Consider the following 27,912-nt stretch of genomic DNA (forward strand, 5'->3'; position numbering starts at 1 on the left):
CCTGACTGATAGGACAGTCAAATGAAAGATGTTTTCATGTTTGTCTGTCCACTCTCTACTACAGTGCCCCTTTTGAGTTCAAAATTACATTTTGACTATTTCCTCTCACTTCTTCAACTTAGATCCTGTTGACTCACAAGACCCAAGATTTTGTGATGGATTTGTTTCCTCACAGTGTCTTTTTTTAATCAGCTGTATATTTTGAGATCCCTGTAAAATCCAAAAATAAACTTTTTTGTATTACAATTGAGATGTCACTATATTAGATATTTACGTCAGTGATCTAGGTGAAAAAAAAAAAATCCTTGTACGCAATTGAAACTATGTGGTTTCTTACATTTGCCCATCAACACAGAGACCTGTGGTCCTTTCTTCTACCTTTTGGGTTTAACTGTCAAGAGATATTTTTCTATTGTTTGTCTTCTGCATTTCTTCTTCTTTTCTCTCCCCTGGGATCATATACCTTTCGTCCCTCAGCATTGTATTGTCCCTCTAGGTGTGATGTTACAGCTGGTTATAATGGTGTTGCTAACTACTGAGTTATGTAATGTTTGGAGCAACCAGAAGAAAGTGCTGATAAAAGAAATACATAGTGAAAAGACCAGCTACAGACCAGTAACTGGTAACAGTGATATTTGCTGTGTACAGTGGTCTTTTCAGGTTTGATTACACAATGGAGTCATGACGTTTGATGAAATAATAGTTTGCGGTTGAAAGCAAGAAGTAGAAATGAGAACATGTAAGCCATGGAAGTGTTGAGCTAATGGACTTTAGAGTGGTGGAAGTACTGCTGAAAGGATAAGAAGCCATAATCTTACAGCTACATACTCCAAACAGCTTAACAGTAAATAGGCCTACAGTGGCAACAGACTTGGCTTCACTGTAACAATGCTTTGGGATTGATGCCTTTGCTCAGGTTGCAAATTTCCATGTTAATAATTTGAAAAAACACAAAGGATCCCGCAACTAAACTCTACTCTCTACTAACTGGGATCACTCCACCCACACTCCACATCATTTTTGATTCGCCAATTACAGCTTATAACAATCAGAATATTGAATAGATCACTGAGTACTGACAGCTAAACAAACTTATGCAACATTATTATCTCCTATGAATACGCTTACTGGCTGTAAATGTTGTGAAATGTTGACCTGTGTTCAACTTGTAACTGACCTCTCATATACATATAGCTATAAACTCCCATAGCAACCTGTGTCAATCATTAAAAGCCTATCTATAAGCTTTTTATCAATGGCAAAATGAAAAACCGAAAATAAAATTAAACAAGACAAATTCTTTGCTTTGCATAGCTTCATTTTCACTCCACTTCATGGGTTTATTTCTCTGTTTCTTTCAGTTGTTTTGGTCTTGTGCAATTAGCAAAATACTTTGCTCTTTTACAAATGATAATAGGCACAAACAAACATACAGTACGTACACACCTCCTGGAATGTATCCAGGAGGCATACACAGAAATATTTAATACATGTCAATGCAGTAAAATACAATACAGAATAAAAATGAAAACAATACAATTCTTATCATGGACATAAACTAAGATATTAATGAGAAAAATAAAAATGTTGCTACAATAATGCAACTTAATAAAATATTTGTCAAGTAATAAAGCTATGAGATTGCGGTTATATTTCTGCTCCAGCATGCACCTCGGATTTTCACGAAACACTTCTTAAAGATAAACTCCCTGATTTTTTTTTTTTAGAAGTAGCCAACAGCATCTAGAAGGTCAGAAGTGTCCTCTCAGTTCACAGTGGATGTTTTGAAACTCAACAGTGAGCTCAGAGGAAGTTTAGAGGTACTACTGGTGCTGTGACAAAATCAGAAGTGTACCTTTAACACAATCATTATGTAACATGAGGACCAGATTGTGGTTCTCTGATATTACTACATGACATCTACTTCTTGCTCAGTGTTTTGTTTCCCACGTCAATTGAATGTTAATCGGTGTTACTTTCTCTGGAACTGAAAAAATAACTTGGCACCCTGAAAGACTTTTGTTTTGCTGTTCCTCTCACTTGCCAGTGCCTGTCTGTCTGTTAGTCCATCTGTCCTTCTACCCACTCATGAGCGCCTCGCCTGGCCACCTCCAGTCCCGTCGCGGCACCAATTAATCTATCAAAACACATGGATAGACCCGTTAGTTTCGCCTACAGGATTTGTCAAATACGTCCCAGTTTTTGGTACACAGTTAAAGGGAAATTCCGGTACAAAACACACAACTCAATCGATGGTTAGGCAGCAGCTTACTCTGCAAGCAAACATTGTCAGCTATAATGGCCAGTGAAATTTGAAAGCTTTAGAAGGCCATTGCTATTTTCCCCTATGCACATTTTTTGCCGTAATTGTCATTTTCTGAATCTCTAAACGATGGTGTTGAGAGTAAAGTTAGCAGGAGCCACAGGGGATATCTGATATAACTGTGTTGGTGTTGTTCCTGGAACATCAGGATCAACAAAGAAGCAACAACGCATTTGGTGCCAGCCGACATGGCTGGATGGGTTACGTATAGGACCCACTCCGGAGACCTGCATTCACATCCCATTTGTAACATTTAAAAATGTTTATTATTATTTTTATACGAAGTTCGCTTATTATTTTCCGTATCTTTTCAAGTTTTCTGTTGCAGTTTGGTTAGGTTTAGGGAGCAAATGTCAGTGTTTCCCACTGGATTTTGTGAGTCTATGGAGGGCTGACCTCAGACCGTCTTGGGGTCCTGGGAATGCTCCCCTGCAAGAAAATTTTGAACATTTTGAAGTTAAATTGCATTGTATTTAATTGGAATCACTCAAAGTAGTATTTGGTCAGGTTGAGGGAACCTTGGTTAGGTTTGGGGAACAAGGACACTTGGTTAGGTTTAGGAAACTAAAATATTTTGTTAGGTTTAGGGAAGGAAAACACTTGTTTAGTTTTAGGGAATACAAGTATTTTGTTAGGTTTAGGGAACAAGAACACTTGGTTAGGTTTAGGGAACTAAAATATTTCGTTAGGTTTAGGGAACAAGAACACTTGGTTAGGTTTAGGGAACAAACATATTTGGCTAGATTTAGGAAACAACTGTTTGGGTTAAAATAGACCCTTTGACAACTAAAACACATTTGACAGGATAACGTCTCCATTATGCTTATTCTTCCAGCCTTTTTACCCCAGAGTCGCAAAGCTATGACATCTCGACAACGTGATTGTTGCAATGATGTTCTGAAGCAACATTAATCATGATGTACGAGGAACAACACCAACCTGAAGATATCAGAACATGCGGGCCCAAAGACGGGAGGGCCACATTTATGAGAGCATAACCCAGGTTGAAAATACCGGAATTTCCCAGTAATACAAGGATATATAACCTGGTAAAGCCCACAGTATTCATTGGTAAGGTAAGGTATCAGGTAAGGTAGTTACCCAAGTGTTTAAAATGGCTGATAAATCTACATGATCACACAGGAGGCCTTTTCTTTCCTGCAGATGGCAAACAATCAGAGTGCTACATGACTGGAATTTCTACACAGCCTCAAAATGATGCCCTTTTCCTACATGGAATATGTAACATTGATGCCTTCATCTGTCTGTTAAAGTGTTTTTTGTCATTCAGACATAGGTGTCTCTTATGTAAATGCTCAATTAATGACAGTTGTGAGGGACACTTGCCTCCTTTACTCACATCATTTCTTTAATTGTGATTATTGTGTAATGCTTACTATAATACCAGTATAGAATTATTGTTCCCCCAAAAAATTAAAATCCATATTTTTCCCTCTTACCTGTAGTGCTATTTATCCATCTAGATTGTTTTGGTGTGAGTTTTGGATATATCGACCATAGAGATGTCTGCCTTCTCTCCAATATAATGGAACTAAATGGCACTCAGCCTGTGGTGCTCAAAGCACCAAAAAATACACTTAAGAGGAAAATGATGTATTTTTGATGTTGGGTTAAACTATCCCTTTAAGTATGGACGTCATTCTTTTTGCTCACATTCTGTATGTAAAACATTTTGCTGGATATTCATGAACACATTCATGCGGCTGAATGAAATTCAGATATATAGAGAAGGAGACTGCTGATCGGATTATTATTGTGGTTGTATGAGGTTGTCCTCAACAACTTAAAATTGGCTCATTCACAGTGTTTCCTGGTTTAATAACTGATTTTATTTTTCTTTGTACATAATTAGGTAAAATAACAAGTACTTTAAGTATGTACTACTTAAAGAAAACACAACAGGCATTTAATCTGTCTCTACATGTTTTACTTGTGCTGCTGAAGAGTTTGGGTCCTCTTTAAACAGTCTGTGGTAAATGGTCTTAAGTCCATTGTGCAACTGAATTTAGGGTGGTGAATAATCTGGGCCTAGTAAGCTGTACGGCACAAAGGGTCTCTTTAGCTATTTAGTCTTTTATTTAGTCCGGCACATCTTACTATCTGAATAATACGCCCATTAAATAGCAGGAAAAATAGTGTGCTGTTGACTTTAGACCAGCTTTTTGGTTTATCACTTTCTGCAGCCTAAATATAGCAATGCACCATCAATGCGCCAGACCACACCTCATTAAGACCAACCTGCCCAACCTGCCAACAGATGAGCGCAAGTTTTTACACAAAGTGGGTGCCAGGGGTGTGGAAATTTCTCGATGAGAAGATGCATTGCGATGCGGATGTGGAAGATTCTGCATCGATGCAGAGACAGAGCATAATCGAGAATCTGCAGCTTGAGTTGATTGTTGATTGTCCAGCCTCAGCTGGACAATAAAATTACGTTGCGATGTTGCTCCCATGCTTTGAATTGTGGGCGGACATTACGCTAACGTTACTTATGTAGGAGGGATGTAATATAATAATATTACTAAATATTATTATGTATATATATATATATATATATATATATATATATATATATATATATATATATATATATATATATATATATACATACACATATACATATATACATATACATATATACATATATATGTATATATATATATATATGTATATTTTTAAATTCTTTTTAAACGGACATCTTGGGACACATGTCGGACCTTACGAACTGGATGAGACCCACGCTGAGCATGACTTCTGCCTCACAACAATTACTTATCACCATTTTCAATTGCAGCTAACATCTGCAGCCATAAATAATAACAGCAAGCCCAGCTAATCAGCCAAGATCTGAGGAGGCGCTGTCAACTTTTGCTGTCCAACTCTGAGAGAGGTGTGTGCAGCAGAGTCAATAAATACCTTATCTTAAAGCTGCTATGAGAAAACAATATTTTGTAGATCACAACAAATGTGAAAGGCACTGCAGATAGATAATTGTCTTGTTTTTGTACTGTGGTACATATATTGAAAAGATGTAGCTTTTATTTTATAGACTGCTGTAGTCTGATTATTGGAAGGACTTTCTGAATAAAAGGGGAATTTAAATGATGAAAAAGTAGCCATGTGCAGTAATGGAGATCACTGAGAATGCCATACACTGAGATGCATCGAGAATCGTTTTGCATTCGAATCGTAGACGGCTGAATCGTAATCGAATCGTGAGGCCCACACCTCTAGTGGGCGCTGGACATGAAATGACACTTACACGTTGACACGTTGACACGTTGACACACAATGACACGTTATGCACCACTTTGCGTTGGGCATAAGTAAGGGCCCTTAATATTAACTTATTTTGAATATATTTTTTTGTTTTTCAAACACAGTTGTTCGCAGGATGCACAGTGATGAGATAATGTATCTATTGGTGGCTATGTAAGATTAATAACTGTAATATGATGATGGCGATGCAAAGTAAACTTTGCTTTAGTGCCGCACCACAGGGCTACAGAGCAGCTTCTTACCTCAGCACACTGCCATAAAAGGTAAATAAAAGGTAAATAAATATATGATTTATATGACCCATATAAACTGGACTCTGATCGGTGTCAGGCATTAAGAATAACTATATACAAATATCCAATCATCTCACTGATGGTCTGGTTTGCTTATGTAGGTCATATAGAGGCATCAGTAATAAACTGAGACTGTTTCATAACCAGTTAAAGATTACTTTTAGTACATTTAATCTGATGGGATTAGGCTCAGGCTTAAACCGTGTTGAAACTGAGTCAGAAATGTTACAGATCTGACCACTTCAGGTGACTTTTATGTAAAACTGACTCAGTTGCTTGTTCAGACACAATATCAAATTACCATCAGATCAATGTGAAGAGGTGCATGTCTGAATGAATCTTATTTGGGGTTGTGAATTTTATGGGTGTTGTTGTGTTGTCATCTCCTTTGAGTATTTGGTTGACTATTTAAATCAATGACATTAGACTACATATGAGAAACACCTTGATGTTCCTCCAATATGATCATCATGTCTAATGTGGATTACACCCAGACAGCTGTGTCCTCAGTTAAGTCCAAAGACTGGTATTTGATAATAATGTAATAATGTTGATACTGAGGGAAGTGGTCATCTTTTTTTAACTGTGCCAGAGAGTCAGTAAGCCTGCAATCTCAGTCTTTCTGTTAAATTAGACCTGTTGTAGGAGAAGCTAGCTATAGCTGACAGTTAGCACTTCTGGATGCTCACAGGAGGAAACTCGTTCTCGTCGTCCAGACACACAGGTCCTGCAGCGAACTCGTGTTCCGGGATGACTTCCCCCTTCTTTGCCCCACCATCTTCAGAGTAACCTGGGCAGAAACAGGTGAAGGAGGCCAACAAATGATTAGATTCTGATCTTTACTTTACACAAACAGACTTCGTGATCTCTTCAAACCATGTCCACTTTCATACCTCCACACACCTGGAAAATTCAGTAAGCTGTCACACGTAGCCCCCTACACCCAATTCCACTGTTGGAAAAGACAGTTGCTCACATGCTCTTGAGTGATTCAAGTAATGTTTTAATGAAGTAATTGTTTTTCACATTCATAAGTTCTACCATGTCACGTTTGTATTGCAATGAAGTCCGGTGAAGTCCACACCCCAAGTGGACTCTCTTGAAGTCTGCTGAAAGTCATCCTGAGGGCCCTTATGGACTGGATGAATTTGGACAGCCCTCAGCACTTGCAGACTTCCCGCAAATGTGCCCACAAAGTCTGTTCAGTCTGCAGGAGCGGTGAGGTCGGGACATTTGGATTCAGAAAAACCCTCCATGTTACACACAGATGGAGAACGTGTCTACTAACCAGTGAGGGTCGCAGTGACGGGACCAGAGGCTGGCAAGGCAGCGGTCGCAGCATAGGATGGACAAGCCTGTGGCCCTGTGACCTCTGACCCTTCTGACTCTGTTTCTTCACCCTGGTCATCATCAACCCCAAAAAGTCTAAGAGAGGAGGAGAAAGAGGAAAGCAGGAGGACAGGAGGAAAAACAGGAAATCAACTTTACACTTGCTGTTTGTTGTCTTGAGTTTTTCACACAGCTGTCAAACATTGTGAATTTTTGTGTTGAAGTCAAGTTTTTACAACACATCCTCTAACACATCATGATGTTCAGGCTCTACCCACAAGTGTTTAATGTAGATGTAAAACACCTTAAGCTGTGCTGGTTCCACAGACACTGTAAAGCAGGTATGGGGCCAATCAATCATGATTTCTTATTTTATTGGAAAGTAAAAAACTAGGCCTACTTCTATTCAACTAAAGATTCTGCTGTTTGGGCAAACAGAGCTTTGGATTTGTTCATGTATCTTTAAAAAGGCAGTATGTGTTGAAACCCCGCTTTATGAATGAACAGGTTGAATCAGACTGCAGGGCTTTCTCCTCCCTTCATCCTGTTAAACCTAATGCTCAACATCCACCCACCAGTGTCAGGACGGTTACTTTAAAAATGTATTCTGATACAGTGACTACTTACCTGTTTAAAAATTTAGTCAGCAACCTAATCCAAATATAACAATATCAAAGTAATGTAACCTGATTACTTTCCCTTACTTTTGGATACAAATGAAGCCTAGAAAAGAATTTTTAATAAAAATGCCTCCTTTAATCTTAATTGTGCATTCAGTTTCACTCGAGACCAGAGTGATGCTGTGTGAGACTTGTGAAGTGTTGTCATGTGTTCACATGTGCATGGTTACAGACTAGTATATCATTCTTTATTTTGAAATTGTAATCCTGTTAGAAAACCCCATCTTTACTAAATATTTTTTCTGTAACCGTAACTGAATACAGTTACCTTTCTTTTTGTATCCTCATCATGAAATTCAGTTGCATGTCTTCCTTTACTCCCCAAGCCTGCCTATCACTCTGAAGTCAACTGCAACCTCACCTGTGCTTGTGGGCCAACATGCACTCTCCTCCATCCAGTGGATCTATGTTATAGATGAACAGCTGGCCGTCTGCTGTGGCCACCAGCAGTCGTGGAAGCTTCTGGATCCTGAAAAATCACAATGAGTATCCATTTCATGTTTAGGAACAATCACAGCCATTCAACCCAGCCAAGAGAGGCTCAAACAGGTCAAAATCTCTCCTCTCCCTCAAGGTATTAAAACACAACTGTTTCAGTAAAGGATCCACTTACAAGAAGACATACACAGAATAAATGGGTGTAATGTAAAGAGCACAGAGATGCTCACATAGCCAGGGTGCAGACGTTCCTCTGGCCAGATGTGAGGAGGTGAACAGTGGCAAAGGCCCGGTCCTGGCTCATCATGCCCGATACCTGAGCAGGGAAGTAGCTGCTGGCTGCTGAGAACATCTTCCCCACGTAGGCTGTCCAGGTGGCAGCCTCATCCCCTCCACTAAAGACAGGGTCACAAGCATTCTTTAGAAAAGCCATTGGTGGTGTCAAATTACAGTTAATTATTTTTTTTATATCTGAATGTGCTCAAGAATTCACATAAATAAAAAAAAGTCAAATTAAAGTGTTTGAATCCTGTTACGAACTACCTTATTTTTTCTTCTTTCCGTCAGAGAGACAGGGGGCAGCATATCACCAGAGTAACCATCAACCGCTGCTCTTTGCTAGCTATTACAGACTCTTGTCTACCTGCCTGCTCCTTGTCGGATTTGTTTGCTTGATTGGACTGATTAACTGGTTTGAACCTTGCCTGTTTTCTTGAGACTCAGTAAACTGAACTTTCCTGCATCTGACTGTTTTTGTGTCGTGCTTTTGGGTTCAATTCTGCTATGTGCCTGACACAAACTGACACAAACAAACACAAAGACAGAAACTTGTATTAACTTGAACCGTGTACAGTTTATTTTCATGTTTAGTAAGGAAAACAGAGAGTTTTTAAAAGAGTATTTAATTTCTTGATATTTCGTGAGTTTATTTTGTTCATTTCTTACACTAAAAGCCAAGAAAGCTTGTAAACAAATGGCATAAATCTGCCAGCTGACACTACAGGGGCTAACCAGGCTGCTGAGGGTGCCACTCAGGCTTGCTTCCAATCTGGCCTGGTGGCCACTCACAGTTTAGCAGCAAAAAAATTCCTCTGCGGCCCAAAAAGCATTATAAACCACCATTATAAAAGAGACATCTGTAATCCATGGAGGTTTTATATTTGTAAAACTTCCAATAAACTGAGAAAAGCGTTGCATCTGGTATCTGATTCTTCTATATAAATCTACGTGGGCTAACGGACTACCGCCTCTTGTGGTACAAAACGGTTCATGTTAGTTCATTTTGGCCATATCTTACAAGTTGCTGAGAGTTTGAGAACCCCTGCTTTAGAACACGTTCATCCTACAACTTGATTTACACGGGTGGGTGTACAGGTCCTTGCAACACAGTTATATTATCTTGTTGTGTTTACATTGTGTGTGTGTGTGTGTGTGTGTGTGTGTGTGTGTGTGTGTGTGTGTGTGTGTGTGTGTGTGTGTGTGTGTGTGTGTGTGTGTGTGTGTGTGCGTACCTTGGTCCCACTTGCTCCAGTTTAAAGATATGCACCGTCTCTGTGTTGCTGGATGCACAGAGGAACTGGCCATCATGGCTGAAGGATAAAGAGCTTATATTGACGTACCTACAGACAGACATAAATAATAATAATCAATCATTTAAAGTGCACGATTAACTTGGACTATTAGTAGCCTATTAGCTGAAACCTCTGACTTCATCAGTCTAGTCTTGAGTATCTAAGCCAACACAGATTAAGTGTGACTGTAATAACTATAAATCAGTGATGTAATACATTCTCCAGTGAATTCATGTCAATGTTCCTGCAGAACAGCGCTGCAAGAATGACTCCATATTTATTTGATGCATCATTTGAATCATTTTCTAGGTTCTTTAGTGAGGTTTATATCATTAGCTGTGCTCACATGTTGGACACTGTCTATCCTTATGTTGCAGTGCAGATCTAATATGAACTCTGACCTCTTCATGCCTCTGCGGAACTCAAACAGACGCAGGCCCTCAGGAATGGAGAACACTCGGATGACGGTGCCCTGTAGAGACAACAGCCAGTGAGGTGCTAGCTTTACAATGGCTTACCACAGTGACATGTTTTCTAGCAAATGCTTCCTTGACATCCAAAAAAATAGATAAATAAATAATAAATGTTAGGAACTTGGTGGTGTAGAGCAGCTGTTCTTCCCTCCTGACGATCTTCAGCATCTGTCCATTTATAGTCTTTCATGTAATGTATACAAATCTAAAGCCCTGCTATCAGCATGTGAGACTACAACGCTCTTGTATCCAATAATAGAAAAGCTTTGACAGAAACAATGTACTGATGATTTTCTTATTACTAACAGAGCCATAGAAGTAGTTTGGCTAAAGGTGAAAAGTCTGACGTCAAGGTGACTAGAGGAAAGAAAGGATGAATTCACTTGGGAGCAAGAATGTGATGTGTGGTTGAGTTTGTGCACCCACTTCAGATGGGGTGCATGCTAATGCCTTTAGCCTGGCAGCTACATTGATGATTTCAGCCTAAATAAAAGAGTGAATAATATTTTGGGATCTCTGGACGTCTGGAGACTTGGATGACGCCACACAAGCTGTATGGTGCCATTTTATTTTATTGGGTTTTTTTCTGTGAAGCCCCATAAATGTTTTGTGGACTACACAACTTCACCTTACTTTCAAGCAGCATGGGGTGAGTAGATAATGACTGAATTTTCATTTTTGGGTGAACTGTTAAACTTTTAAAGATGGAGATGAATGAAAAAGTGCACGTTTCATGGTAATCTGCCTATTAGAATATGGAATTTCCCTGGTAAAGGTGAATGTAAGGCCTGGTGGAGGTGGCACTGGAGGAAAAGAATGAATCTTATGGGGAACTTGAAAATGCAGAGTAAACTGACTGGAGATTCAACCTTAGCTTTTGAACTCTCTTGCAATGGTTGAAAGTGCTGGTTCAAGAAAATCTATGGTCTGATGGTGCTGTAAAAGGAAAATGTTAAGAAGTCATCACAATAACAGGGAATCATCCTCTGAGGACCATGAACATCCATCACAGGAAGAGTTGGATGGACAGATGGTCTCTCTGGGACTAACTAAATGCACTGCATGTCGTACCCTCTCTGAGGCGCTGGCCAGTTTGGTGGCCGAGGAGTTGAAGGTGAGAGCTGCCAGAGGACTGTCATGAGCCGGGATCATGGTTACTGTGTTCTGAAACAAGGAAGAGGACAATACAGGACACAGGGAGAAAGAGTGTTAATCCACACTGATATAATGGTCGTGTCATTAAGACTAGCTGTGGTATATACATCACCATGAAGAGGAATCAAATTAAAACAAGGTGATCGAAAAAATCTAGAAGCTCTAAATATCCCAATAATTAACATATCTACAACAAGTATTGTGTTTGTTTTAAAGGCTGCTAATTTAAATCTTTTTTTTCTTATTCTAAGCAGTTTAAAAACTGAGTCATGACAAAGACAAGTAAAACTTGCTGTGCTGTGTGAAGCAACAGACTGGAGGGATGTGTTCTCTGTCTAGCTGAGTTCACATGAACTGCCAGCATGTGGCAGAGATCAGCTAATACATTTCCAGGAATGATAAGTAACCTGAGGTAGTCTGAATCCGAGTAAATCAAAAACATGACACGGTTTCACCTGGCAGTGGAGGAACAATAAGAGCTGGTTGCTGTGAGAAAACAACACACACTGGAACAGACTGAGAAATTTAACACTTCTGTATACAAAGAAAAGATTGTTATGAAAGATTAACCTTTCCTGGTATTGCATGTCCTACTCCATAGTATCACAGCTACTCAATGTCCAAATAAGTCCCTTCCCACCTGAGTCACATGTCTAGCTCAAAGATACCCTCCTTGGGATGTGCTCAGTAGTGCCACCAAATCTCTAATCCTCCTTCCAGCTCACTGATCCTGAAACCCTGAAACCACAGCATCAGTTCTTAAACATCTTACAAAATGGCATCATTCCCAAGAATAAAAAGGCTTCAGATTTAAAAAAAATATGTTGAAGTCTAAGGTGTAGTCCAAAAAGACAGCAGGGAAGGTGCCATCAGAGCTGCAGATAAACAAGTATGAGAAAACAGGAGGAGACAGGAGAAGTTGACCTGAGATAAAACTTCTTCAGAAAGTATCACACTGCGTCCCCATTTTCATTTATGTTTAGGTAACAAGTTCAGTTTCAGGTGTGAGACCTTCAATTTAAAAGTGTAAACAAGTGTTGAAAGAGTTTTGACCCACTGTTTTTCTATTTAAAAAGAGGAGAACAGTTTATTACAACCTTTTAAATTAAATAACTAGAACTCACCTACAACTTAACTCTTCCATAACGGCATACTGCATACGTCAGCAAGTGAGGATTTGGCTTTCTTAGGAAAATATCTATGTGTACACAATTATTGCAACTATTAGTGTGCAGAATTATTATGCAACTAAATGAAAAACGTTTCAAAAAAAAAAAAATCGGTGATCAATATATCCACCCTTCTTATCAATAACAGTCATACGCCTTCCATTCATGTTCTGTCAGTCTGTCAGTTTCTTGATCTGTTGACGATCTGTTGATGATCAACTGGTTGTGCAGCAGCAACCACAGCCTCCCAGACACTGTTCAGGGAGGTGTACTGTTGTCCTTCACTGTAAATCGACTGTTTAAGAAGGGACCGCAAGTTCTCAATAGGGTTTAGGTCAGGTTTCATCTTTAAGGCCTTCACTGGCTAGCCACGCAGTGGAGTACCTTCGATGCATGCGATGGAGCATTGTCCTGCATAAAAATCATGGTCTTCTTGAAAGATGCAGACTTTTTCCAGTACCACTGCTTGAAGAAAGTGTCTCCTAAAAACTGTCAGTAGGTTTGGGAGATGAGTTTGAGTCCATCTTCAACCTGAAAAGGTCCAACTAGCTCATCTTTAATAATACCAGCCCATACCAGTACCCCACCTCCACCTTGCTGGCGTCCGATTCGAAGTGGAGCTCTGTGCCCGTTACTGATCCAGCCAGGGGCCCATCCATCTGGTCCGTCAAGAGTCACTCTCATCTCATCAGTCCATAAAATCTGTCTTCAGATATTTCTTGGCCCAGCCTTGACGTTTCAACTTATGTGGTGGTCGGATTTCAGCCTTCCTTACCATGGCCATGTCTCTGAGCACTGAACACCTTGTACTTCTGGGCACTCCAGGTAGGTTGCAGTTCTGGAATATGACAGCACTGGAGGATAATGGGTTCCTGGTAGCTTCACGTTTCTCAAATCTTTGGCAGTTAATTTGCGTCTTTTTTTCTCAACACATTTCTTGCGACCCTGTTGACTATTTGCAACAAAACGTTTGATGGTTCTGTGATCATGCCCCAATATCTTAGCAATTTCAAGAGTGCTGCATCCCTCTGACAGAGTTTTTACGATGTTTGACTTTTCAGAGTCAGTTAAATCTCTTTTTTGGCCCATTTTGCCCAAGGAAAAGAAGCTGCGTAATAATTATGCACACCTTGATATAGGGTGTTGATCTCCTTAGGCCACACCCTCCCTCATTACACAAATCCACACCACCTGATATGCTTAAATCCAATAAGCATTCCAGTTTATACAGCTTGGAGTTGGAAAGTATGCATAATAATGATGATATGGTCAAAATACTGACTTGCCTAATAATTGTGCACACAGTGTATATGTAACCTATACATTAACCTTAATGTAAAAATGAACTGTATTATATGTGAAACGGCAAGTAAAACCAAACGATATTAAACCATATGTAAAACTACATGTTAATTATGTATAACATAATACGCAAAATTAAACTGCATGCAACTAAAAAACCAACATCTAAAACAATGTAAACCTATATAACTATATGTAACTATAAATACAATAAAATTGGTGAATGGAAAATGGAACAACTCAGATTATGATACTTCAACTCATCTCATCCCAAATGATACTGTGTCTCAATGAGTCAATGAGTACTTTTAACTGTTTTAATTGTTTGTTTTGATGAGATAAGTTTTAAGATAAGTTTGTCATTTTGGCTGCAACTAATGATTATTTTCATTGTTGATTTATCTTAATCAATTAGTTGTTTGGTTTAAAAAGGTAAATATATACATATATATATATTTACCTTTTTAGACCAAACAACTAATTTATATATTGTGTGTATTCTGTGTTTCCTAGAACCCAAGATGACCTCATCAAATGTCTTGTTTTGTCCACAACCCAGAGATATTCAGTTTACTGTCATAGATGAGTAAAGAAATCAGTAAGTATTCATACTTAAGAAGCCTGAATCAGAGAATTTTGACTATTTTTTTTTTTTAAATGTACTCAAAATGATGAATTGATTAGGTGGTTGCAGAGTAATTTAAAAGCTGACAGATAATCGATAAATTGATTAATCGTTGAAGCCGTAACGTGATTGTAACAATGTTTCTTCAAAATCTAAGATTGTTTTCGGATTGTGTTATAGCAAAAATATTTTGTGAAATAGTGTATGTTTGGAGCTTTTTTTTATGTCAGTACTGTGAAAGAGTGAGACACTATATTGGCATAAAAAGTAAAAAGTGTTATTTGTCTTGCCTTAAGACAATACCAAGAGAGTTTATTGATACATTATATGTATCGGATCCTACTGTATGTGCCAGGCTAACAGACACTTCAGATACATTAAACAATGTAACTGCAATAAAAGATGGAGCGAGGGAGAGAGAGGATGACAGATATTATATGCTATTTGACGTGTTCTGTAATGACCTGTTCTCTTACCAAACTGTTGGCATCATACACTATGATCTCCCCAATGGTGGCACTGCCGGGGTACGCCAGGTAGGAGTTGGAATGGTTGATAGAAAGAGCACAGAGACCTGCAAGAGGAGAGTAAGGAGAAAGAGTCAATTTTACCCTGAATAGTGGCTCATAGCACTGTCAGCCAGGAAACTCAACCATCAATTTATGGACAGGGGACTAAGACTGCTACACCACTCCAAACAAGTGAAACGTGAAGTTGGACTCAGGGATGGATTCATAATTTTACAGACAGGTTAGGGTTGTGAGTCTATATGATTATCAGGCTCCAAGTGAAAGAACACAAAAGTCATGTGGCTGATGAAATTCAACTTTAGTAAATCAAATCAAAATCAATTCTAATTTATTTATATAGCCCAAAATCACAATCACATTGCCTCAATGGGCTTTACAATCTGTACAGTGAACGACATCCTCTGTCCTTAGACCCTCATCAACCACTGGTGACGTACAATGAATGTTATGCTACACTTTGTTATTGGTTTGCCACTGCTGTTCTCTTTATAAATGGTACACCACTGCTGTTCTCTTTATAAATGGTACACCACTGCTGTTCTCTTTATAAATGGTACACCACTGCTGTTCTCTTTATAAATGGTACACCACTGCTGTTCTCTTTATAAATGGTACACCACTGCTGTTCTCTTTATAAATGGTACACCCCTGCTGTTCTCTTTATAAATGGTACACCACTGCTGTTCTGTTTATAAATGGTACACCACTGCTGTTCTCTTTATAAATGGTACACCACTGCTGTTCTCTTTATAAATGGTACACCCCTGCTTCTCTGTTTATAAATGGTACACCACTGCTGTTCTCTTTATAAATGGTACACCACTGCTGTTCTCTTTATAAATGGTACACCACTGCTGTTCTCTTTATAAATGGTACACCCCTGCTTCTCTGTTTATAAATGGTACACCACTGCTGTTCTCTTTATAAATGGTACACCACTGCTGTTCTCTTTATAAATGGTACACCACTGCTGTTCTCTTTATAAATGGTACACCCCTGCTTCTCTGTTTATAAATGGTACACCATTGCTGTTCTCTTTATAAATGGTACACCACTGCTGTTCTCTTTATAAATGGTACACCACTGCTGTTCTCTTTATAAATGGTACACCCCTGCTGTTCTCTTTATAAATGGTACACCCCTGCTGTTCTCTTTATAAATGGTACACCCCTGCTGTTCTCTTTATAAATGGTACACCACTGCTGTTCTCTTTATAAATGGTACACCCCTGCTGTTCTCTTTATAAATGTTACGCCACTGCTGCTTTCTTTATAAATGGTACGCCACTGCTTTTCTCTTTATAAATGGTACGCCACTGCTTCTCTGTTTATAAATGGAACGCCACTGCTTTTCTCTTTATAAATGGTCTGCCACTTCTGTTCTCATTATAAACGGTACGCCATCACTATATATTAGCCCTGTATGACCCCAGAAGTCATTTTCCACTGTAGGGTACAGCTCCACTCGACTTAACTCGCTTTAGGTATTGCAGGGATGGTGTTGTTGTTACATCTGCACTTTGTTAATTGACCGCAGCGGACTGCATTCTTTAAAAATCTGGGTTGAATGAATAAAAGATTGCTATTAAGGGTGGGACAAAATATCAATATGGCAATATATCACAACACTTACTATGGGAATACAATAATCAATACACTTGCACCATCTCAGTTTATGTCAAATTCTGTGAAACTGACATCACAATGCACTGAATAAATACATAATTCCTGCACTTTGCCTTTTAGGGTTTTTTTGTCTTCTTCAGTGGACAGATATTGTGATGTATTGTAATTCTGTGATTTCCCCAACCCCAAAGTTGCTATTGATGGTTGTAGCTTGGGAATAAAAAATGGCAGATGTCCTGTGTCGCTAAAATGACGACTGATACCAAAATGTGATACCAAAAAAAGTACCAGGTACAATTCACAATGGAGAAAGAAAAAAGAGCGAGTTGAGTCAGTTAACAAAAATATTAATTTTTGCTGGTTTAATACCAGCCATGTGTTAATGGCCAGTTCCCGTCTCTTACCTGAGGGGTTGGACGGAGTGTTGAGAAGAGTCTTGAGCAGCTTCATGTCTTTGATGTTGTGAATATAAATCGACTCTTCAAGGCACACCACAAGCCTCTGCAAGACACAAACATTACAGGTTATTATTATCTGATATAATGCAATCAGCATTGGCCTCTGTGGCTTACATCACAACCACACCTCAACTGTTCACAATCAATTCCATGAAAGAAACTCAAAGCTGCAGTTCCACTTGCTGCTCCCAGTGACATGAAACACTTGTTCACTTCATCAGAACATGCAGAGATCATATTTCTGTTAACAGGCTGCCTATTATGTCATGACAGTGAGCTTACAGGTCCTTTCAGTAACAAAGCACATTACCTCCTCACCTTCACCGTCCAATATGAGTGACATGAAACAGACTGTCCTGTAACCTATACATTTAGTTGGAAAAGCCAAAATTATGGAAAAAAGGAAAAAACGTTATATTGGTTGGCCGATATTATAGGCTGATATTGGTCAATCACAGATAATATCGCATCAGCTCCAACGTTGTGTGATATGCAGAGATATAAAAAAACGTAAAAGTTAAGTAAAATAATAATGCAGAAAAAGATGCTTGGGGTAATTCATAATTATTAAATTCTGAGTCAAGTTTACTGTTTCAGTGCACTGTAGTAGTTTTAGACAAAGTTAATTGTTAAACTGTAAAATATCCTGCTTCCTTTACATATCTTTGTCACAAGTGTTTGATGAGCACATTTGAGGGATCATTTCAAAACAGTGGATAGATACTCCCAAAAAGCATTTACAGATTAACTGATTTTGTTATAGCACTCAATAGTGCCATCACACCAGCAACAACAAGCTTTGGTTTCTTCTTGGTGGTCTCACAAAGTTAGGGTGGCCATCTTAAACAATAAAAGATTTAAAGCTATTAAACATTGAAGATCATTCTGAATTAGGGGCTGGAACTTGTCTCTCTGGGAGAGCAAACATACATAGGTGTCATTCAGAGATGTTGTCATAACTTCTTTAATATGATAATCGGCTATGACATGAGTATTTTACTTTTCTGTTTTTGAAACTACCTGCCAACAAGGAACCCATAAAAAAGGCAAGGGTCTTTACATCACTGGTGCCAGAGAAGTTTTCTGTCGCCACAGTTATCTTTATCTCACCTGTCTCAATTTCACAGGTTAACAATCTGGATGATAGCGGCATCTGTATTTTGGTGCGTTCTTATAATCTTTGCCAAGGAGGTTTTGTTTTCACCCGTGTTGGTTGGTTGGATTTACGTGAAACTTGGATGGAGGACAGGTCTCGGCCCAGAATAGACCCCATTAACTTTTGGACAGATCCAGGAATTTATTCTCACTTTCTTTAACATTGTGAGATGGGCGTTTCTCAACATTTAGTTTAATTTCTCAGGGAATAAGGCATTATTAAGGCAAAAAAGTCAGGTATATTTAGGTGGCTGGTATATATGAGTGAGTACTTCTTACTTGCTGCAGGTGCTGAATTATATGGATACACTGTTATACTTAAGCAGGGTGCCTCACCTGTCTGTTGAGCTTGACAGCCAGGATGTCGTTGGGGTAGCTGTAGTTGCAGATCTCCGTGCCCTTCTTGAAGTGGTAGATGTTCATGCGCTGTGGCATGTTGGTGCTCACCACGACTACCAGACTGCTAGAGAACAGACGCTCCACGATGTAGACATCTGGAGTCTCTGCTGGGGGAAAACAGGGAGCAGACAGAGAGGCAGAGACAGGGACAGCGCTTTAACCAGACTATGACTTACTGTACAGCCAAGAGGCAGATAAACCCTATTTGACCCTATTGTATATCAGCCGAGCAATATATTAGTCAGGCTCTACAGCTGATTTTGGTTTATTACAGATATATCAGTATATCAGGCAATAAGTAACACATAAACTCTTCAATCACAAGAAAACACATTTGCATTATCCAACATTAACCCAACAGATAGTCCCTTATTATTCCTATAATCATAATCATCTTAAATAATGAACCAGGCCATGATACAAATGTTCAACAAAGTTAAATTGTCACAGATAATCTTCCCAACACAATTTATTCCAGGTTATATCATACAGCACACCAGACTAGACCTGACGCTGCAGACTACAGACCAAACATGCCTGTTCTGAGGAAACTCCCTTCTTCTTCATTGCCGTGGGAGGCTGCTGTAAAAAGCCATGAGCACTGTGTAATTACAGCAAGCTCGGCCTCGTCTGAGAATACCAGTCACAAAAAACCCCAAATGAGCCATTGAGAGCTGTGATGTGGAGTGGCAGAATTGTTGAAGGTCTCATAGCTGAGCTAATCACTGCTTGTGTTTACATGCACAGAGAATTCCCTTCCTCACCCAGTTATTCATGGAGCCAACATGCATACATCATAATTATACTGAGTTTAGATTCTGGTGAGGTCATACTCTGATTTAGCAGAAACTGGGTAAAATGTCTGGTATATCTGGATAAAGGGACGGATCCGTGAAGTTTTCTCACTTTCTTTAACATTGTGAGGTAGGGATTATTTCAACATTTTCATTCATTTCTCAGGGAACAATGCATGGATCCTGATGCAAAAAGTCAGGCATAATTAGGTGGCTGGTATCTATGAGTGATTCTGATTCAGATCCTGATAAAAATCTGGAACTAGTGGATTTAAATATATTTTTTTTGATGTTGGATTAGGCTAGAATGAATTAAAGAGGACATTTGGGCCTTGGCAGAGGTATGCATAGTGCTACTCTAGTTAACCATGCTTCTGGCCTGGGTCATTCATGTTCCCCTCAAAATGAATTGTAATCATTTTGGTGATCCTCTGACTGGTCACCTAGTGCCATGATCGCATCAAAATTGTCATTTGTCCAATACAGCAAAGTCTAAGTGCTGTATCATAGGCAACTGGACGTGTTTCAATTTCTTGAAGACGTTTCACCGCTCATCCAAGAGACTTCTTCAGTTCTAACTAACTGGAGGGGAGTTGCAGGCTTTTAAACTCTGTGTGGGAGTGTCCTTACAGAGTCGTTAAGGACACGTGTGAGCTCTGAGTTTCAGAGTCATTAGGGCCAACCGGCCTTCATGTAGGTTGCTACGGCTAGGTGAGCCAGGTGTGAATGGTTGTTAAGCTGCCTGGGGAGGGAACTCAGTACTGCACTGTAGGTGGGTGATAAGTAATGACATAGATGGATTCTTTTACTCCTCTTTCAAACCATCTGTCTTCTCTGGCCAAGATGTTTTCATTGTTGTCCTCAAAGGAATGATATTTCTCCTTCAGATGTAAGTGGACAGCAGAGTCTTGACCTGAGGAGTTGGCCCTCCTCTGTTGTGCCATTCTTTTATGGAGAGGTTGTTTTGTCTCCCCAATGTACAAATCTGTGTAGTCCTGGCTGCACTGAACAGCATAAATTACATTACTCTGCTTGTGCCTGGGTGTTTTGTCCTCAGGATGGACAAGTTTCTGCCTCAGCGTTTTGGTAGGTTTGAAGTGAACCAGGATATGATGACATTACTTATCACCCACCTACAATGCAGTACTGAGCTCCCTCCCCAGACAGCTTAACAACCATTCACACCTGGCCTCACCTAGCCGTAGCAACCCACATGAAGGCCGGTTGGGCTAACGACCCACAAGTAGCCCTAACGACTCTGAAACTCAGAGCTCACACGTGTCCTTAACGACTCTGTAAGGACACTCCCACACAGAGTTTAAAAGCCTGCAACTCCCCTCCAGTTAGTTAGAACTGAAGAAGCCTCTTGTATGAGGATCTTAGTCATCCATGACCTGGATGACTGAATACCTTCATCAACATGTCTGATTAGCAAATCTTTGCCTGTAAACACATCAAACTAAGATGGTGAACACAGTGAATATTATACCTTCTAAAATCTTGTTATTGTAATAATGCTATGGTAAGCACTTAGCTTAGGCTGCTAGCATGGCTGTAGATGGATGGTTTACACAGTCAGAACAAAATGGTTTTTTTTTATTTAAAACTGTTAGTGTATTCTTAAAGCATATATGGACAAATTATGTGCATATAAGCATATAAGTACTGATTAAGAACATTATTTATCAAGACTGTAATGGACTGTAATGCCATAAATACTGTTGGATGGGAGAGACAGGACAGTATGATATGATGAGTGGTAGATATGGTTTGGCTGCTACATTCCACTCACTTTTATTGAAGTTAAAATAATAAGACAAAACACCCCTACATCCAACTCCCTTGCACTTTAATGCATAATTATAAACATGCTTACCGAATGCTCTTACATAGCTGGCTTTTACAGAACACTTTGAGATTTAAACACTCAGTTAAGTTTGTTTTTTTGTGGTTTTCTTTTGGCAGCTTTTAATGACACCTCTGTATCTTTTGACTCATCACTATATGGGTATAATTTGATTTCACTAAAACAATGTGACTCGGAGTGGTATCTTGTATTGTCATGGAGATCATTTATTTCCATTGCATTATCAGTTTGCTACACTTGTGTAGTCAAAGACTGAGGAGGAACAAACAGTTGGAAAGTTAACTCTTAACCTTAATAAGAGCTCAACCTGTGTATGAACAATAGACAGCTTATGTTCTGTGGGTAAGTGGAACCAGTGTTTGTCTGTCTTCCACAAACTCAGCGTTCCTTTTATGGAAAACCTGAGGAGACATGATGTGGCCTTAAGTGAGCTCATCCACAGCAGAGGGGTTAGTCCGGGACACATCAACCACAACAGCTCACAAGGTTTTCATCCTGTCTGGCACTAAAAAGAATGAAACTCAGTGATCCATCAGGGACACGAGGATGATTCTGGAGTCCCTGCTGCCATCATACAATGGGTAAGAAGGCAGATTACGAGATAAGCTCAGTGAACTGTCATTGTAACAGTGCCAGCATGGAATGGACCGTGTTGTATGATTAGCCAGTTTTCGAGAGAAATCATGAGCATGTGTTTAATAACTCTTACACTGAAATGTAATTTTTAACTACATGTGGATGGATGTTCAGCCCACACTGGTGCAACATGCAGTCAGAGCTCATACTGACCACTCTCATGGATACAGTCCAGTTTTTCCACCATGGTCAGAGAAAACAGCTTGTAGCCAGTCTTTGTTCCCAAGGCCAGTGACCTACAACACACACACACAATCACACACACACACACACACACACACACAAACAGTACATACCGTCAGTACAACTGGAAAGCATCCAACTTGAAATACAGCTTAAATTTGCCATCATATGATGGAAAGTAAATTTGGGTGACTTCACTTCGACATCACAGCATTGTTTTCCTAGGTCCTTCCTGCAGGGAGCCCCCTAGAGGTGAACAATGTCACTCATAAGAAGTGTGATCAGCTGAAGTTGAAGTCAAACAGCTCCCACAACAAATAAAAGTGGTTTGACAAAAAACAACCAACATTTTTTTCTGGGGCTTTCAACTTCATGTAACAGGCCTTCACGGATGGTTGAGTTCTTATCAAGTGCCCTAAGTATGGAATATCTTTCATGTGATCAGAGGTAATAAATAACTCTATCACACCCTGGGATGTAGTTAAAAGCTACACGTACATATGATAGACAGTTAAAGAGGCACTCCACAGTTGTTACACATTAGGTTCTGTTTACTGATGTAAAGGAGTACCACACAGCCTATGAGTTGTATAATGTCTTTTGTAGCTCCAGAGGAGCTTTGTTAAAGTATAAGTTCACCCAAAATATGAAATTCTATCATTATTTACTCACCCCCACGCTGATGGAAAGTCGGGGGAAATTTCTTTGGCTTCTTTGGCTTCTGGAGACTTAGCCAGACGAGCTGTATGGCGCTGTACGGAGTTATTTAAAAAAAGAAAATTCAATTGCTGTTTAACTTTTTTACAACAAGTCCCCATCTACTTTGGTTGTTAAGGAGAATGCTGCAACACTGTTTTGCTGTAAAGCTCCAGAAATGTTTGGTGGACTATGAAACTTCACCAGACTTTCCATCAGCAAGGGGTTGAGTCAAAAATAACTGAATTTTCACTTTTGGGAGAAGTTTTCACACACACCAAAACATCATCAAAGAACTAGTGACAATGAAGATTGACTTTTGCGTCTCCTCGTGTCACCTAAGTCTCTGCAAAAAAACTGTACTTGATCACACCACAAAGACTACAATCAACAGCCAACTGTGTGAGAGGAGATAACTCTTCATACCCCCAGGTGGCAGTAGTCCGTATTCGTCAGTCAAAAACTAACCAGAAGACTCAGATTTACAAACCGTTGCTATGATAAGGCATAACAACCACTCTCACTAATATAGCTACTTCTGTCGATAATAAAGTTGCAAATGACACTGGTAAAGAGGAGAATGTGGAGATTGGAGATGGGTCTGCAGGAGTAGTGTTTTTGGACCCTGACCCACAGAGGGACTGAAAGTCGGGATATCTCAGTCACTGGTGCACAGATTTTGACCATTCATTTGTTGATCTGTCCCTTCTGGGTCCCCTACCTTTATGACATTGCCAAATGAAATTGGTGGTGTACACCTTTAAGATTTGTTTTGTCAAACTACTGTTTCGAAGGCTTAAAATGAACTTTCAAACACAATCTGAAGTGGTGTTGAGCAGATAAAATAAAACATATTTCCAATCATTCATGTCAAGTGCTCTTCACTGTCTTTATGATCGGGGCTGATGTGTCCTTATGTGACCCTTATTCTAATAATGAAAAATACTTCAGTTATCTCTTTCCTTGACTCCAACCTGTCCACATAAGGTTTAAGGTCAAAGAACTGACAATGAAAGCATGTTAATGCCAGGGGTAAACAGCCTCTAAGAAAAGGATGTTCAGTGGTTTAGAATACATGACAAAAACCAGAAGAAATGGACTCTTCTTTAACGCTTCTCCTGTCTACTGACTGCCAAGTGCCTTACACTTGTCACATTCACTCACACATTCATATGCTGATGGCAGAGGCTTCAATGCAAGGTACCAGCCTGCTCATCAGGAGCGATTTGGGGTTCAGTATTTTGCTCAAGGGTACTTTGACATGCAACTGGGAGAGCCAGGGAATCAAACCAGTGACCTTCTGATTGCTGGACGATCAGCTCTACCTCCTGAGCCACAGATGCCCTCATAACATACATGTGATGTTTGTTAATACGTACCTGTTGTCATAGCCCTCAGGACCACTCATTAAATACTTTATATTAGTTATCTTGTCAAACACGCTAACCAACTTTCTGTCACTTCCCGTCTCATGTTAGCTTATATTTTGCCTAACACTGTATGTGCAGCTTCAACTAACACTGCAGTCCAGACAGACGGCTAAACCTGTTTGAGAGAGACATCAGTTCACTTTTACGCCAGTCAATTTTTTTTAATGGCCACCCGTGTCTTCATTCCCCTCCATGAGATCTGTACATTCCTGCTCTGTTTCATCCTGTTTCTGAGCAGGAGGAAACCTGCAGAACCCCTCAGAAATATACAGCACTACCAAACCGATTGTGTGGCATATGCAGCTTTCTCTCTGATCTTCTCCCTTTATGTAAATACGAGTTGATTGCAATTTAGGGTGCGGAAATGTGACATTATACCGCGGGAACAAGTAATTATCTCTGGAGACAAAGTGTAAAAACCATGAGTCTGCATTCTTCTGTTGTCTGAACACTGAAGCTTTGCACATACCCAGACATATACAACTGAGTACCAGCAAGCCTTTCCTTCACACTATAACGCTCTTATCTTGGAGTACTCAGCACTTAAATGTGTTATTGGCAGGTCTGTGCCTGACATCCTGTTTATTGTGCAATGAGTGGAGCGTACTATACATAAAGCTACCTTATGGACTGTATGTACATACTATTGCCTAACAAGGGGGGTGTGGCTTGACTGTCACGGGTTTGAATCCTGAGCAACTTTCTGAAGCAGACCGGTACTCAGCACTTGTTGTTCACAGTGAAATATTCTGTGAAATATGAATTGCTAGGGAACTTTTTCCCTTGGAGGGCAAAACTGAATCTTAATGTTGGGCCATAAGCTAAGAGCAGGCACCCATTGTAGTTTATTGTTATGGTGCAAAATGGTACTGGGATCCTTAAAGGAACAGTTCACCCAAAAATGGAAATGGATGGATCATTTACTCCTCCCCATGCCGATGGAAAATCTGGTAAGGTTTCGTACGGTGGCCGACTGGTGCAAATCACAACAGCAAGTCAGAAAACAACTTGCCATTGTGTTTTCTGACTTGCTGTTGTGTTTTCTGACTGGCTGTTGTGATTTGCACCTGCTGGCCACCGTAGTTTCGTACTCCACAAAACATTTCTGGAGCTTCACAGCAAACAGGGTTGCAGCATTCTCCTAAAAAAATGAAGCAGCTGGGGGCGGGAAAAAAAACCCATAATTGGCTCCACGCTCATCCAGCGTATTCCAAGTCTCCAGCAGCCCAAAGATTCCAAATTTATTTGAAAAGACATTATTTACACCCTCACCATGTGGTCGAGCTTGCCCACTTCAGACAGGATGCCCATTAAAGCTTTTAGCATAGCAACTACATGAAGATTTTGGCTTTTCGAAGGTTTTTTTTCTGTTGTTATTCTACATTTAAAAACAACCAAAGCTACTTCAGTTGCTGCAACACTGTTTTGCTGTGAAGCTCTTTTGACGCTGTTTTGTGGACACACAACTTTCCATCAGCATGGGGGTGAGGAGATAATGACTGAATCTTTTTTTTTTTCTTTTTTTCTGGGGAGTGAATCCTTTAATTGATTGACTTCCTGTGCAAAGTGTCACTGTGCCCAAGCTTGCTTAGATTATATAAAATAATAATTAATTAGAGATCCTTTTAACCTCACACAATAAAATTGTGTTTTAAAATTATTTTATCTTTTTTTAAATTCATTTTTAAATTTTGTTTAGCTAGAAATATCTGGCAGGCCAAATTGAATCTTATGACAGGCCAACTTTGGCATGCAGGCCCCATTTGGGCAGCCCTGCCCTAGAAACAACTGGTAGATACTACCATTGAGCAAGGCACTGAGAACACCCTACTGATCCAGTGGAACAAATGATACTGTGGTTACACTGGGCAGCTCCCAGGGGAGCTGTGACAATCTAAACCTAATTCCATAAAACCAGAGGACCCTAGTTTGGGTCTGGTTCAAAAATATTAGGCCTTGTTAACTCCAAGGGCATGGTTTGTATGTTGTCTGTTAGGTCCTACATTTCCCATAGTGCAACACCAACCCAACTGCAACCTGTTTATAGTTTGTAGTCTTAAAGTCAAAGTAACCCCAAGCACGTGACTATGACATCATCCATGTTATTTTCTCAAACTTTCTGAAGCTTCTCCTGATCCACAGAAGACATTATGGGCTACAGCTGCTTTGACTGGCTGAATGCTACTGCCCATCAGTAAACTGACGATATGTAAAATTGGTGGAGTGCCCCTTTAACTGTATGTTTGAGCATAAGGCAGGGTGTAGCATATATGGGAAAGAGCTGGCTCCATTAATCTGGCAACAACTGAATTACCTTCAAACACTGGCCTGTTTGAAATGTCTGAATTCATATGTTGAAGGCAGAGCCGTGTGCATGTGTCTAATTTCAGGGAGAAATCAACAGGATGAGTCTGGTCTGTCTTTGACTCATCTGTTTGCTTACGTGGAGTCTTGGTTGAAAGAGGCGCAGCCAAACCGGATCCCCGGTCCGCCCGGTCCGCCAGGCCCGTCTGCACCCTCTCCGCTCTCCATCCCGATTCCCAGCGACCTCCTTCCCTCCCTCCGCCCTGGATTGGAGGCCTGGGATCGGCTGCACCTCTTCGCTCGATGTCGGCGGCAGACGGCTCCAATTTGGGAGAAATGTGGACCGAGTGATGTGTAAAGTGAGCGCTCGAGGCAGAGCTAGCCGTTTTCTCGCTGGAAATTAATTTAAATTCCGTTTTAGTGCCGTTATTTTAGAGGACGGTTATCCGGAGCCTGGAGAAAAAGAAGGGGAAAAGAAGCAAAACAAGAACAGCTGACGGCGTTACGTCGCCTGTCCGCCTCTTCCAATTGGTTCGTAGTGAAACCATGTTGCCGTTGTTCGCTATTTTGATTGGTCAGGCGTGCAGGAGTGTGTTTGTTATTGGCTGTTAGGGTGGAGTTGGCTTTGTTTGTGTCCGTCCATTCATGTTATGTAGTCTAGTTAAATCCAAACAGTCTCTTCTGTGGCCAAACACTTTAAATAAAAAAAAGAAGAAAAAAGAAAGAAAGAATTTTCATGTATTTTGTTACCGTTAATGTACTAACTGTTTGCACATAGCTTAAATACAAATTCCATAACTTTTGTTTAATTAAATGTCAACTTACACAGCTGAATAGGAATTCAGTCCGGAGACTTGCAACGAACAGACGGCGGGGTAGCTTGAGGAGCGGCCTGATGCAGTACTAATTTTATACTTTAATTAAATTCAACGCAGTTTTAAGCCTAACTGAGTATGCCGAATTTATTAGAACATCCTATTCATCCCAGAAAATTCATTTCTCCCTGTTGTTCACATGCACTTATCAGCTCACTCAAGAAAATTAAACTTACTCAAACATTGTCAAGATAAAGCAACTGCTATGACCATATACCTTACCATATATATATATATATATATATATATATATATATATATATATATATATATATATATATATATATATATATATATATATA

General features: G+C 39.8%; 1 protein-coding gene across 2 annotated transcripts; it reads right to left on the reverse strand.

The window, feature by feature from the left end:
• Positions 1–1,315: 1,315 nt before the first annotated feature.
• Positions 1,316–27,221, reverse strand: wipi1 (WD repeat domain, phosphoinositide interacting 1). 2 transcript variants are annotated; one of them, XM_073494119.1, is made up of 13 exons: positions 26,875–27,221; positions 22,276–22,358; positions 18,763–18,929; positions 17,218–17,314; positions 15,135–15,232; positions 11,479–11,571; positions 10,336–10,406; positions 9,875–9,982; positions 8,594–8,758; positions 8,287–8,394; positions 7,205–7,341; positions 6,606–6,706; positions 1,316–2,137 (listed from the first exon to the last, which is right to left on the reverse strand). In XM_073494119.1, exons 1-13 carry the CDS (start codon positions 26,961–26,963, stop codon positions 2,087–2,089), a joined length of 1,368 nt encoding a protein of 455 aa, XP_073350220.1. In that variant the 5' UTR covers positions 26,964–27,221; the 3' UTR covers positions 1,316–2,086. The 2 variants fall into 2 exon arrangements, with proteins under 2 accessions (XP_073350220.1, XP_073350219.1); XM_073494118.1 differs by having other exon boundaries at positions 18,763–18,932.
• Positions 27,222–27,912: the final 691 nt, after the last annotated feature.

Source organism: Pagrus major, chromosome 23 (genome assembly GCF_040436345.1).
Source record: "Pagrus major chromosome 23, Pma_NU_1.0".
NCBI classification, from domain to species: Eukaryota; Metazoa; Chordata; class Actinopteri; order Spariformes; family Sparidae; genus Pagrus; species Pagrus major.